The sequence below is a fragment of the Anguilla rostrata genome, chromosome 9 (genome assembly GCF_018555375.3).
Source record: "Anguilla rostrata isolate EN2019 chromosome 9, ASM1855537v3, whole genome shotgun sequence".
NCBI lineage: Eukaryota > Metazoa > Chordata > Actinopteri > Anguilliformes > Anguillidae > Anguilla > Anguilla rostrata.
The window spans coordinates 17887301-17901415 of record NC_057941.1 but is presented as its reverse complement, the minus strand read 5'-3'; the positions used below and the strand labels follow the sequence as shown (position 1 = coordinate 17901415).

The window sequence follows — 14115 nt, the reverse complement described above, 5'->3', positions numbered from 1 at the left end:
AGACATGAGAATAATTTGAGTCTAGTTGAGCTCGGGTTTATGTAAAGCTGTTTTTATGAGGGTTAGATTATTTGTATGATGTCATTCTTCTGGTGAAGACATTTTTACCTATGACACCCAGACAGACGCCATTCTGTAGTCACCCTTACACTTTACAGTGTGCTCAACAGAACCTCAGCAACTCTCTGGACTGAATGAGATGAAAACATCTCTTCTCTTATTTTGTCTTGTTTGTGTCATATTATAAAACAAAGTTTTCCACAATGTCACCATTCTTAGTGCAGGAGGAGGATCATTTCATTTTATTTATTTTTGTGCTGTTTTCTCAGTTATACCTGTTTCATACGATTAATCTTTGGACAGAAAGTTAAATGGGATAGAAACATTATAGCAGTATATCCCCTCATGGAGTCCCTTTAACTCTCACCAAATGAGTCTGGATATTTCTTCCATTGTTTACTATTTGATCATGTCACATAAGCGACATTCAGTAGCATGCAGGTTACCACAGGAGCCCACTGGTAGAATCAAATCTATAAATTACCATGTCAGGTAATGTTATGTTTTGAATGTGGTCTAAGTAATATTTACATATTTTAATGTAGAATTTCTCCAACTCATTTTATTTTATTCCACCATTAAAATGGCTTATTTGTATCATTTTTGAACTATGTATTCATATTTGGTTACAGTGTTATTTTATATGGCCTCTGTTTAGTTCTTTAATCTGTATTTTTCATGACCTATATTTACTGAGGGGAACTTCGCAGGGATTTCTAAAACAAGAGAAACAGATAGCCTACGTTTCTTCGAGTTCTATTGCTGAAATGTGAAGACTGGGAAAAGTTAATTTTGCTGTGTCTTTAAGTCTATTGTGCACGTACCAACACAAAAGAGGGGGATTAACATAGGTGCTGCTCGTTGACCAAATGCAGTCTTATTTACAGTTGATAATATTGTTACACGTTGTCGAACACTGCCTGCTAATAAAATTAAAATAACAACACATTATAGTAATGTGTTGTTGTGTTGTAGGCTCCAGTTGATCCACTCTGAGTTAATTCTTTACCACCCCCTTAAAGAGTTTAGTAGTGCGTTCCTCCCGACCACCCAAACCATCCTATTGAAACCATTGCGGACCCAGGGTAGCAGTGGGAGCAGGAAACTGTCTGGGCTGGAGGGACGGAGTTTAAGGTGGTCGTGGGTGTCTTTCCTTGAGTACGGATCCCTTTGTCATGCTAATCATCCACAGGCAAAACAGTGTGTCCTTTCGTCGAGCGCGCTGAATGGAGCACAATAAAAGGTCGGTTGCCTCTGAACAAACATAATCGGACAAGTTCACAGAACTTACTTAACTTCGGCGTCTTATTGTTGAAGCTGTGATGCTCGCGTCGTATTTTCCGCTTTGATTGTGCTTCTTATTATTTGGGCACTTCAGTGTCAGTTGTAAGCTATTAACCGTGCTGTCCATAATCGTATCGTTTTCTCCAATCTTGGCTGCAAAAAAAATTCTTGAAAAGTTATTTGAAAGTGTTTTTATATTGTCGGATTTATAATTGATTGAGACAGGAGTAATTTCTGGAAACTAATTTCCATTCAGTCTTTCTCAGACGCTCCATTCATGGAGTTGCTTTATAGAGTTGATTATTGATTCAAAATAAATAAATAATAATAGAACAAAAACTGCTTAAATGAAACTTGGTTATATTAACGTTTTGGTTTTTTATTTTGGGTGCATCATCCAATGAACAACGGTCATCTCTGCATGTCTTGGAGAAAGTAAAAATAGTTTGCTACCTTCTGCTACAGTTTGTCTTCGCTTGTTAGAAAATAAAACCGGTTTATCGAGAAGGATTTGTTTATCGAAAAGACACTAGCAATGGCCGGGAATTAGCCACGCGTCCAGTTATTGGACAATTGGGTGTTATTGTCTCTGTGAAGTGTTAAATGCGGTTCACGTGATTGTGGAGAGTTTGGTGCGTTGGTAAAAATTAATTGCCTATGCCCTCTGGCTGCGGAGCCTCGCAGAGCTCCACATTGTGTTTCCATTATGTCATCTTTGCGTGTATAGTGGTGAACTGTGACTGCTCGGGTTAATATGTGGTTTTAAGACTGTGGCCTTTGGGGACAAGGGGTGCAATTAGGTTGCCTTGGAAAGTCAAATGGAAATGCCTGCATTCTGGTGGGCTTTTAGAGTGGGCATCTAGGCCTCAAACTGCCATGTATCTGCTTGTGTGATTGCTTTAGGGCGGAGTGGAGCTATGATAGCCAGCAATGTTAGTAATGAACAAGCAACAGCAAATAAGGCTTTAACATGTCTCTGTCCTCTGTGACTAAATATGTCCTATAACACAGAGCATGATTAGGAGTGGGCTGAAAGTAAAAATAATTGCTCAGGTAATTTTCTGTCAAAATGGCCCCAATATTATGTAGTGAGTGGAGCTGAAAATCATTAGACAAAGCTGTGAGTGCTGTTTATATGGTCCCTCCGCAGCAATGAAACTGCTGTGAGCTCAAACCCACTCATTCTCTTACACACATGGGTGTAGGTACATACACACACATGCTTGCAGTGGTTATAAGGAAACGCGACTCCCCCAGAAGTGGCCTCAGCCCACCAACCACCCCCACCCCCAGCTCACTCTGCACTAAGTGGAAACCCACACATTACTGTGCATATGGATGCCTCATTTGGAGGTAAATGCCATCTGATATCTTTCCCTCCTTTCTCTTTGGTTTTGTTTAGCTGCTCACTCACAGCTGGGCAGTCTAGTCACCATATCTAGTCAGGATTCAGGGTCCGCGTTGTACCTTCTCTTCGTCTCTTCTCACACAAGCCTTTTTCGTTAACTTTCGCTAATAAATAAAACTTCTACGGTGCCACTTACCTGAAAATGTGCAGTGCTTTAAAATATGCAAGTAAAGTTTTTTTGCGTAGTTTCTGTTAACATATTATAGATGTAGCTGGCAGCGGCCAGATAAGGAAGCTTATCCAAAAGATCTCTATAGCAAAATACCATGCATTCCCCTGGTCATCTTTTATTCGTCATTGGAGTCAGTTGTCCCCTTTTCTCTACAGCCCCTCCCTCTAGTTGGGAAAAGGTAATTACCTTGAGCTTCAGGCAAAGGGGGGAGCTCTGGCTTTGTGAGGGCTATGATCTTTCTCTGGGTTTCCGGATAGCAGGCTTCTGTGCCCACCTCCCATCCCATTCTGCCACAGACCGACGGAGCAGGAAGTCTTTGGCTAACGTGGCCAGAAGGGGCCCCAGTGGAAAAATGTCTGCATCCCTGCGCTTGTGCAGAAGATCGGGTTACTTTCTGAACCCGGCTGAGGCTCTGCCTCTTTACACAGCTGGGCAGGAAGCCTCTGTCATGCAGACAGTCCACCACCCTTTCACAAATGGCCCACAAACTGGGTCTGAGTATGCATGGCTCTCCCCTGTTTCCAGCAGGGTGCCGAGTCTCAGGCTGAACACGTCAGAGGTCATTAACAAATGCCATTAATGTGCATGATGCAGTAAACACCATGGCTGAATTCGTAGCTTGGAGAAGTGGCATGAATTTGGAGCAAAGCGGTCCCATCTGATGTAAACTTATTGTTATGTTTTCTTAAAGCTAATTTTAGGTACTTGACATTGCTACAAATGAAAAAATAAACATTTTCAGAGATAGTTGCATTAACAGAACTAATTATTATGCTATATTGGGACCTGGACATTTTCCATGCTTGCTTTTGTACTCAAGAACATCTGGATGTTTTTTTTCTCAGTTGGCTGCAATGTGCTGGGTGACTTGTAGTCCAAGGGGCATTCTTTCATGCACTGCTTATTTTGAATGTAAAAGTTAATCTAGTGCATTAGATGGTTTGTAGTGCACTGGATGCTCTCTAGTTCTCAAGATGTTATGTAGTTCTTTATAGTGTGAAGGGAGCTATGGTGCAATAGCTTCTTTATGAAGCATTGCATACTATATGATAAACGTGATCATCTTTCATAGGAAGGATTACTATGAAATTGATGTTCTGTTCTGTGAACAGTGTATTCTGCAGTGCTCAAAGTGCTCTAGTGTAGCATACGCTCCTTCGTGTAATAGGTTCTGTGTGTGCCTGAGAATTTCCCATTCTGAAAAGTAAGAGTTGTAGTTGTAAAGTTTAGGTCAATAACAATTAGTTAGCAAAGAAAAAAATATTATCTTTTAATGTTTGAGACTTGCAGAGCAAAACAAAGACGTGTTTATTAGAATGCGTAGTGGTTTTATGCCCTATCCCTGACATGACATTCTGGTTCCTGCCCACCAATCAGGCAGCAGGCAAACATACTGCCTCAAGTAGAATTTCGACAAAAATGTTGGTACCTATCCACTAATCAGGTACTGTAGCAGGCAACCTAATATATGTGACAACTTTTGTCCTCTAATTAGCCATCAACTCCCCTTAGTCCTTCATCAGTCCACCTCTCCAGTAAAGCTATGATAGTTGAAGTCAACATTTAACGACACAAAGGCAGATTATGTTGTGGTATGAGTGTAGTTCTTAATTTCTGTGGGATTTCAGGGCATTTCGGCCGTTTGGAAAGTAGAGATGCACTTCAGAGTGCTCGGCTGAGGTTTTTTTTTATTTTTACACTGTGTTCGGTGATACTCCCCCTAAGCACTCAGTCAGAATCAGTTTAAATTTTTCACATGATATTGGGGGTCAGGCAACATACTGACCCTGGATATGTAACCCGAGCCATTCAGACGTCCAGTCTAGCAGGTAAGCTGAGACATTTAGAGGCTTTGATAAGACTGGGGTCAGGGGGGTAGGACAGTCTTGTGCCCCCTAATCCTGACCACAGAGAAAGGGTTGCTTTTCAGAACATCTGTTATCATTTAGTTAGTCTTACCATGCTTTAGAGGTTTTTGTGTGCTGTTTGTGCAAAGGAAGAAGTCAGAATTTGGTGCTGGCTTTTTGAGTTTAGAATCTCAATAATGGGTTAAGGCCCAAGAGGCTTGCATCCACACCCAGGCAAGATTCATATGACTCTGTCCAACTCCACCTCCATCCCCCTCCAGCTGCTGTGATTCTGTTATGCTTGAAGCGTGCAGTCAGCAAGCAGTCAGTGTGCTGTCAGCATGCAGTCAGGAAATGAGACGAGCAGTGGGCTGTTTCTTTTGTGTGGACCAGTGATCTCAGCCCCAGTTTGTCCTGAGCTCTGCAGGGGTCTTGCCCCCTTTGGATACTTTGGAGCACCATAGGATTTACTGTTACTCTACTGGTCTGACAACAGGCCTGACACAGCACAGGCCCACTCTGGGGTCGATTCTGTTTGTTTTTCTCTTTAACTTTTATCCCAAATGAACACAGGCCAGTCTAAACACTTCTCTTTTCATTTGCATTGACTCTGATGCCTCAAAGTTGAATTTCTGCACTTGAGTTGAAGACAAGCTGAGAGATCGTAATGAAGGGCATCCGGGGCCTAACTGGGTCTGGAGGAGTGTAATCTCTCATTCAGACATAGTCCTTAATCTCTGTTATTCATGACTGTCTGTTTGTATTCCCTCTGTCCCCATCTGTGTCTCTGGTAATCCACAGTGCCACCATTATCACACAGATTTCCATATAAATCAAATCTCAATGTTGCTGTTAGCTTTGCGGTTAGAGGAGTTATAAACATTTCAGTAAAACAGATTTAAGTTTTTCTGAATGATCAAATTCATGATCAAGTGTAATGCAGGAAGGTTAGCCCCTTTTGAACAAGTGATGCATGGGTATTGTGGTTTGAATAGTTCATGGATGCATTTTTGAATGTATGAAATAAAATTAAGAGTTCTATATGCACATTTTTCCTAAGTAATCGATAGACATGTTTGTTGGTAAAACATTGGCAATGTAAAATAGTTTATAGAGATAGAACCATGAGTTTTAAAACTTTCAAATTGTATATTGTGTGACCAGGTTTATTGAACATTTCACCATAAAACCAGAATAAATGCAAAATGCCTGGTGCAATTTATGGGATTAACACTTTGAGGCTGATATGCATTGCAAACTTCTTGATAACAATATTAGCCTAATGTAATTTTAAACATTTCTAAGTTTCTTTTATGATTAAACACAAGTTGTGCCAACAAGTTGTTTGCATTTTAATGGTTACGGATACTTTATTTGTTTCATGGCCTCCACCTCCACCTGTGCAGTAATGGTGCTTTACATGGTTTCAGAAAAATTAATTAAAAATGCCTTTGTTAGCTCCCTCAAGTAGTGAATTTAATTTCAAGTAAAGATTCAACCACAAAGACCTTCTGAAATAACACCAGAATAAGAATGTGCTTAGAGTATTATAGTTTGTTTGCCTTACCCTGTAAGAGTGTGAGTGTGCACATGTGAGCCTGTCTCCTGCCATGTTTGTCTCTCACACCCTGTGTGTGTCTCTGTCTCTGACCCTGTGTGTGTGTCTCCTGTAGGTTACACAGTCTGTCTGGGTAAATCCTACTTCTTCCGCTTCAACCATCCTGAGGAGGCCAGACGAATGAAGAGCATGCTGCCGCAGAAGAGCCCTGTGTCGTCCATCGGATATGGATCAGGTAGGCCCACGTCACATGACCCACGGCCCCTATCCATCCACACTGCACCATCCCCTCGTCCTTTGCTTAGGTTCCTTCCAGTCAGTATCATGTAAAACCTGCTCCTTATTTGTGTGTCATTTCATATGATCCAGATGGTTTCAGGGCCAGAACTCTGGTTTTGATTTTTTTTTTTTCAGAGTAGATTCAGTTTTTTGGTATGGGAGGGTTCACTAAACTGCTTTTCTTGGTTAGGGGGCATAATGTCCTGCACGTACACAGAGATGGAGAAGATGACTGTGTTGGCAGGTCGTTTGTCACCCATGTGGAATGTGTTCCTCTAAGCGTAGTTAGGTGTTTCTGTGTGATTGATGTGTTTGACCGAGGCCAGTCTGTGCACTGTATATCAACTTTTCTTTCCCATGTGACCTCAGGAATGTTCTTTCACTCTCCAACTTTTACTTTCCTTCCCGTCCAGCACACTCAGTTTTACACAGTTTAAGACGCTTGAGTTTGGCGTGGTCACAGTCTTGCACAATTTTCAGTTCCACTTTCACTTACAGTTTTAGCATTGCTTTTTTTACATTGTTTCTGAGCGTTACTTAGCATTGTTAAGATGCATTCATTCATTTTCAGACACTCACTAGGATGAACTACCCCCCCCTCTCCTACCACAGTTTTTAGTTAAGAATGTAGATGTTTGTGTAAATTATATAACTACAAATATAATGCCACAGTCATTCCAAAAATGCATGTTAAATAAATATATACATTGGACTGTAAACTCTTCTGCAAATAAATGACTGGAATACTATGTGCATGTTTTTTTTTCTTTGTGCATGCATTATTATTAATGGCTGTAATAATATCTTGTGTTAGGAACTTCTTGTCAGACAGTTATTCATGTGGCAGGAGGGGATTCGGACTGTGGTTGTGTGAATTCCCCTCCTGCTCAGTCTAAGACCGTTTCAGACTCTTTAAACCATTTGGTTCGGTTTCCCTCCGGGCGCTTGCAGACCTATTGGCGTTTTGCTTTGGTTGGCTTTGTTACATTACCGTTGGTTCAGTTTGGTTTCATCCAGAAAAATTAAAAGTGGCCCAAAACCAGAAACTTTGTCGTGTCCCATCAGGCTCGGGTCGGGTTGCAGACCACTAGCACTCGTTGTAGTCCCACACAAAAACATAGTTCAGCAAACGCACAATCTCACATTCTTGTGTTCTGTCATCAGCATTATTTTGGAAACTGAATGTACACTCTACTTTTTCTATTTGCTGGCTAGCCAAAATTTGCAATATTTTGTATGAATGGTTTTGCAGTGGTGCAGTTTTTATAAACTACTCTCAAGAGTGCAAACCAAAAGCTCCGGTTTTTTTCTGCTTGGCGGTCCCATTACGCACTTTTCAAACCCCAGCTCTCAGCTTGCTGTGTTTTACGGGTGGCTCCAGTACGCCGGTGGAAATGGGCTGCTGGAAAATCACGTATATGCCCCAGAAATCCAGTGAGTGTGCGGTCAAGCACGTATGCGGCTCGTAGATGAACTTACTGAGATGTTTTGAAAACGTATGTGGTCCATGGTGGTTTAGGTCCAGAAGGTTTTCAGCCTGAATTCCAAATGGAAACTAATGCACTCTGCTGCAACACATGTTTCCTAACTGCCAGTGCTTTACAAGTTTAAACAGGGTTGTGTAACTTGTAGAGTGAGGTTATCAGTATATCACCCAGGAAACCTGCAAAGCAAATAAACAGAATAAATAAAAAGTCTTCCAGCCCAAGCCTGTGGGCAGGTCAACGGGTCGCCATAGTGGTGGTCTGTCCTGGTTGGCTGTCCACACTTATACGATACTGTGGAATATGGGAGCTGCCAGCCAGAGCACCCCCCCCCCCCCGCCCCCCGTCCAGAAGTCGGGCAGGGGTGCGCTGACAGTGCCTGTTTCTCATGGCCTTGCCATTTCTGTAATGCCAAGAACTACAAAAACAAAAAACTACAGAACTTCAATCTGCCTCTGCACTGAACGTTTTCCATTTATAGAAGAATACTTAACCACATTATCCATGTTTATGTTAGGTATAAAATTCTGGGATAAGCTTTTTTTTATCTTTAGTCAGCGGACTAGGTAGCAAACCACAGCAGGAATACATTGCAGGCATGGATGAAGTTAGTATGTTCTACAGACCCCTAAAATTTCTGATCTTTGTTGGCTCTGTATGTATATGGGTTTGCAAGGAAAAACTGTTTGACTGTAAAATCCATGTTTTGTCCAGTTATGTTTAAAAAAAAAAATGTTTTATTGTAGCTGCAATGTAAGTAAATGGTAACTGATCATAGAATTCCGGAGCATTTGAGTGGACTCCTGTGTTTACAGTCCTTATTTCCTCTCTTATTCTAGACAGTCTGAAGTTTGACTACCGTGAGAGAGCAGGTGTGTCCAGTACACAGTCAGCGCGGGGGGTACGGTCGGGGGCAGAACTCCAGGAGTTGATGGACACGTTGCAGCGCAGGAAGTTGGCGTTGGAGTCGACCCTACGAGCCAATGGCAGTTGTGGCCCCTCCTACCTCAGCATGTCCCAGTCCCCGCCTATCAGCCCCAACCCCCTGTCCTCCACACTTGGTTACCAGGAGCAGAGCTGGAGGCACTGCAGCAGCGACCGCCCGCCTATTTCCCTCAAGGTGTCCTCCTATCTGCCCCCATCGCCCCGGCACAGTGCCACTGATGCCCGACAGAGGGACAGGGACCGCCCCCTCAGCCCCACCCACCTGCTCCCCTATCCCCGCTCCGGCTCCCGGAACTGGTCCCAGGACAGCCTGTTCCTGTCAGCGTCAGCTGATGGGCGGCGCCTTCCGGGAGGCGGGTCCCTGCTCTCCATGTGGAACGGCTCCTCCATGACCGACAACCTCCCCCCGACACCCAGGGGCAACACCGGGCCGGCCAGCATGCCCTCCAGCCCCCGGCTGGCACGGAGGCTCCTTTTCCAGGAATCCGGGCGTGGGGTGCGGGACGGGGACGAAGCCCTGGACCCGGGGCCCAGGCAGAGGAAGTACTCGGCGGGGTCCCTCACCGGCATGGGAGCCTACAGCCGCTCGCTGCCCCGCCTCTACAAATCGGCCGACAGCCAGCCCCTCTCCCTTCCCCCCCGCCGCTCCCTGGGCACCCACAACGGGGACACGGCCTCCGTCCCGCTGTCCTCAAAATCCAGGCGAAGCCTGTCCTCCCTGGAGCACCCGCCGGACGTCACGGTCCCCGCCAGCGTCCCCACCAGCCCCCGCGCCGCTGCCAAGGCCGGCCTCTTCTCCTCGGGGTCCCACTCGGACCTGGAGCGCAGCGGCCTGCGCAGCCCCTCGCCTTCCCTGGACCTGGGCCTGGGGGAGCGGAGGCTGTCCTTCGGCAAGGCGGGGGTGGGGCTGGGCGGCCTCAGGGAACGGCGGGGCAGCATCAGCTCTCTCAGCGGGAAGGAGGAGCTGAGAGACTACCACCAGCGTCAGAGAGATGAGAGGCTGCGTGAGCAGGAGGTCGAGAAGCTGGTGAGGCTTCTTCTCTTCCTCATTTTCTCTGCCCATTCCTCTCAGTCCCCTCCCCTTTTTCACTTTCTCCTTAATCCAGCGATTGCGTGTACCTCCTCCGGGATGAAGCTGATCCATCTGTACTGCATCTGTATGGCTCCCCCCTGTGGCCCTGTATTGTAGTTGTTGACTCGTGGTGAGGTGGATTTGTGTCTCACAACCAGTCATTAGTGGTGACAGAACCACCCTTGAAACATTTACCAGTCACAGGCCCAAGGAGTAGTGAATGAATGAAACTCTATGAGATCTGAGGCCACCTGGAAGGCCTAGTGGACCGTAGCCAGTGCCAATCTTTGGCAGTTTGAAAATTAGTGTAAGCTGCGTCAGTGGGAATCGCCTAAGCGTGCCACATCTGCGGAGAGGGCCGTAGAGGCAGGTATCTGTCCTGCACTGCACTGTCTGCCCCCTGTGGGAGAAGGGTTGCTCTATGACTTTGTTTACCAAAGCTGTAGTTAAGTTGCTCTTTTGATGTCTATAAAGCTGTGGGACTGATGGCTTTCAAGGCCTTCATCAGCTGTTACACTTAACGCAAACCTGTTCTTTTGGATTGAGTCCAGACCTAAACCAGGAACCACCCATTCAGTGCCCTTTACAGCCTGGCAGAAGTCCTGAGAATCCTTGTAGCCACCCAGTCAAAATACACACTCACTGACCACTGGTATACAATCAAGCATGTCAAGTATGCCGGTTAATAATTACTTGCTCTGGGTCATCAGGTCTATAATACCATGTTCTGAGCTAAGACTCGTGGCTACAGTCGCAAGTTTGTAATCGCATGTTTTATGGTGCAGTAACGGGTATATACAGACTGGTGCCAAATTAAAGGAAACCAACCTTACTAAGGTGTTGGACCAGTATGAGTAACCAGAACAGCTTCAATGCACCTTGGCATAGATTCTACACGTCTCTGGAACTCTACTGGAGGGATGGAACACCATTCTTCCGAACGATATTCCCTCATTTGGTGTTTTGATGATGGTGGTGGAGAGCGCTGTCTAACACATAGGTCCAAAATCTCCCATAAGTGTTCAATTAGGCAGACATCTGGTGACAGCAAAGGCCATAGAATATGATTCAGATCATTTTCATGCTCATCAAACCATTCAGTGACCCCTCATGTCCTGTGGATGGGGGCATTGTCATCCTGGAAGAGACCACTCCCATCAGGATAGAATATAGGCACATGCTTTGGGTTAGCTGGTATGTAATCCCTTGCTCTCAGCTACATTTGCAGGTAGGCAATAGCATGTGGCTGGCAGTATTAATGTTGGGAAGGCTGTCCCCTGCAAATAAAACTTACTAATTAAGGGAGCATCCATGTACAGCAAAATGAAAGAATTGATTGAGAGCACTCCAGTCTATGTTCCCTCTCTGTTAATGATCTGGGTTCAGTATCCCTTCACCACGAATACTGGCCCTGGTCTTACTTTTCCATTGGAGTAAGGAGACACAGTGACTTCATTCCACGCGGGTGGCCACCAGCCGTTTGTTTCCTCCAAAACGCTCCCACCTTCTGCGATGTGGTACTGGGTTGGAATTCCTTCTTTTCTTAGATGAGCTCTTGAGTGGCTAAGTTTGCTGGCTGAAGGTGGATGGCTGACTCTTGGTTTTTAAACGTTCTGTTTTTTGTCTGAAAAATGTTGGTAAATGTTGCTTTTTCAGTGAGCTGTAAATATGTGTATAGCTCTTTATTTATTATCATAACATTTATGCCGCATGTCGATCCAGCGCATTCCTAGGCCAGCTGGACTCCTTTAGTGTTTTTACCCATAACTTTGTTTTGGCTCTGGGCCACAATCCTTCATTTTCTTCACTCAAATCCTTCCATCACTACATTGCAGTCCCTCAGTCACTGTTGTCTAGTTTCTCTCCTCCCCATCCATCCATTTCTTCGGACCCTAATCCCTTCATCTCTACACTTGAATCCTTCCATCTATCCATCTCAACCCTCATCTCTGCAGCAGTTCTGCAACTTTAAGGACTTTATTAGAAACTGCCAAGCTGTAAAAAAATGCGAAATGGTTCAATGTGTCAAACTGCAACAATATTTTAATTAACTGAAGTTAATTAAAATTTTACTGTGGTTGTGTAATGTGCTGTGGATTATTTAACCATAGACGATTTATGCAGTGGAAACATTCATTTGAAATGGCAGCCTAGAACATCTGACTTGCAGACTTTTGTGAGTCTTGTGTGCTGGTCAATTTGCATCAGTTTGAAAGGAGATGCTTACTCTGTCTTTTTCCAGTTTGCATTTGAGTGGTGTTGTTATTGAGTCTGAAATCGTGGTCTTTTTGATCATTTTTGATCATAACTGAACCAAATGTGCATTTGTTGTGTTTGTTTCCTGTCCTACAGTCAGCTTTCAGGATCTTTGAGTAAGACTGGTGCAGCAAGGCTAGAATAAACTAATTTTATTATGGAGCTTTTTTATTGGTTCTCTAAAATCTGATTCTTGTGGATTATTTCACAAACTAAACAAAGTGTGCTTTTTACGGGGTTTGTTTTTCTATCTGACAATCAGACTTCGGGATCTATACCAAGGCTAGTCCCTCTTATCCATGGGGCTATATACAAATAAATCTTATGTATTCACCAGTGACTTAGCATTATTTTTATTCAATCCCTCCACTTTTGGCACCTGGATAGACCCTCTATCTTATTGGATACAGTATCCTATCCTATTGTTTATCTGGACCCATGGGGCTCCTCTTGATGTTCTGTAATATTGGATGGGGTGCTATTGGTCTGTTTCCGTGTTTCAGGAGCGTCAGCGTTTGGAGACGATCCTCAGCCTGTGCTCGGAGCTGGGCCGCCCGGAGAGGGAGCAGGCCGGGTCCACTGTGGCGGACCTGCAGCACATCAACAAGGAGCTGGAGAAGCTGCAGGTGTCCGACGACGAGTCTGTGTTCTCCGAAGTGCCGGGCACCTCGCCGGAGAACGGCTACGAGGCCAAGCGGCAGGTCCGCCAGCGCAGGCACAGCGGCCACCGGGAGGCCAGGGCCCCGTCGCCCTCCGTCAGCCTCCGGGCCTCCGCCCCGTCCCCCTCCCCGCGCCTCATCAGAACGCAGGTGACCGCCGTATTTCTGTATGCGTAGCATAGACAGTTCATCCTCTTCCTCCATTCTCCTCTTCCTCACGGCCCTCTGTGGCGCTCTGCTGGCTACTTCTGGAGCGCTCAACACAAGGAAACTAAAAGACAGGTGTGTTGAATGATTAAATCTCTCAGTTGTGATTATGATCAAGCTTGTCATTATGTTTTAGTGTCCAAATGCAACCTGAGCTGTATGATTCACTCTCCTCCGTCCTTGTGGAGGGTGTGCTGGCCTCTCAGCCCCCTTGTCTCATTCAACACCATCCGGCCTTGAGAGATTTCTTCTTAGAACCAAGAGTAGCTAGTATCCTACTTCCTGGCAGGTGTGAGGGGAAAGGAGATGGTGTAGTGCTTTGGGTGTTGCGGTGCAGTTTATTTAAAACATGTTGGTTTGACTGTGGTTTCCACATCACTGTGTTGGACAGTGCAGTCTCCCTGCCTTGGTGTGTACTTAGTGTCTGTTTAAGCCGGAAGAGGCCAAGTGAAGGCCTGCCATGTAAGCAATAAACATCCTAAAACATCTGTTTAAATATGATGAGGTTACCAGCAGGGCTAGTTGAAGGGGGAAGGTTTGGAGGGGGGGTGACCACACACGCAGCCCCTCTGTCCCCACCCCCAGAAGGGTGCTGTTGCTCTCCCTGTTCGACACACCCATACTACGGAGTGCTGTTACTCTCATTGTCAAACCCCTGTGATTGAGGGCCAGGGGGCACATGAGGTCTGAGATCTTTTGCCTTTCAAGGAGTTGTTTATCTTTTTTTCCCCTGTGGCAGATCTTGTTGTTTACACTCCATTGTCTGTCAGGCAACGCATACAGACATATAAATAGCTTTACTCTGGTCTTCCTTTCAGGCCAGTCCCCTCTCAGTTACAGTATAAACTGATCTGATTGGCTCAGATTTTGGGCTAATTCTTACA

General features: G+C 45.0%; 1 protein-coding gene across 4 annotated transcripts in view; it reads left to right on the top strand.

Annotated features, from left to right (window-relative positions):
* LOC135263131 (pleckstrin homology-like domain family B member 2) overlaps positions 1–14115 on the top strand; it is a 44597-nt gene that overhangs the window by 9883 nt on the left and 20599 nt on the right. For 3 of the 4 annotated variants that reach the window (XM_064350786.1, XM_064350787.1, XM_064350785.1), the window contains exons 5-7: positions 6445–6564; positions 8932–10064; positions 12869–13174. In XM_064350786.1, coding sequence (XP_064206856.1) covers positions 6445–6564; positions 8932–10064; positions 12869–13174 — 1559 coding nt within the window. Of the gene's footprint in view, positions 1–1128; positions 1304–6444; positions 6565–8931; positions 10065–12868; positions 13175–14115 lie in introns of those variants that run through there. The other variant, XM_064350788.1, reaches the window with a different exon arrangement.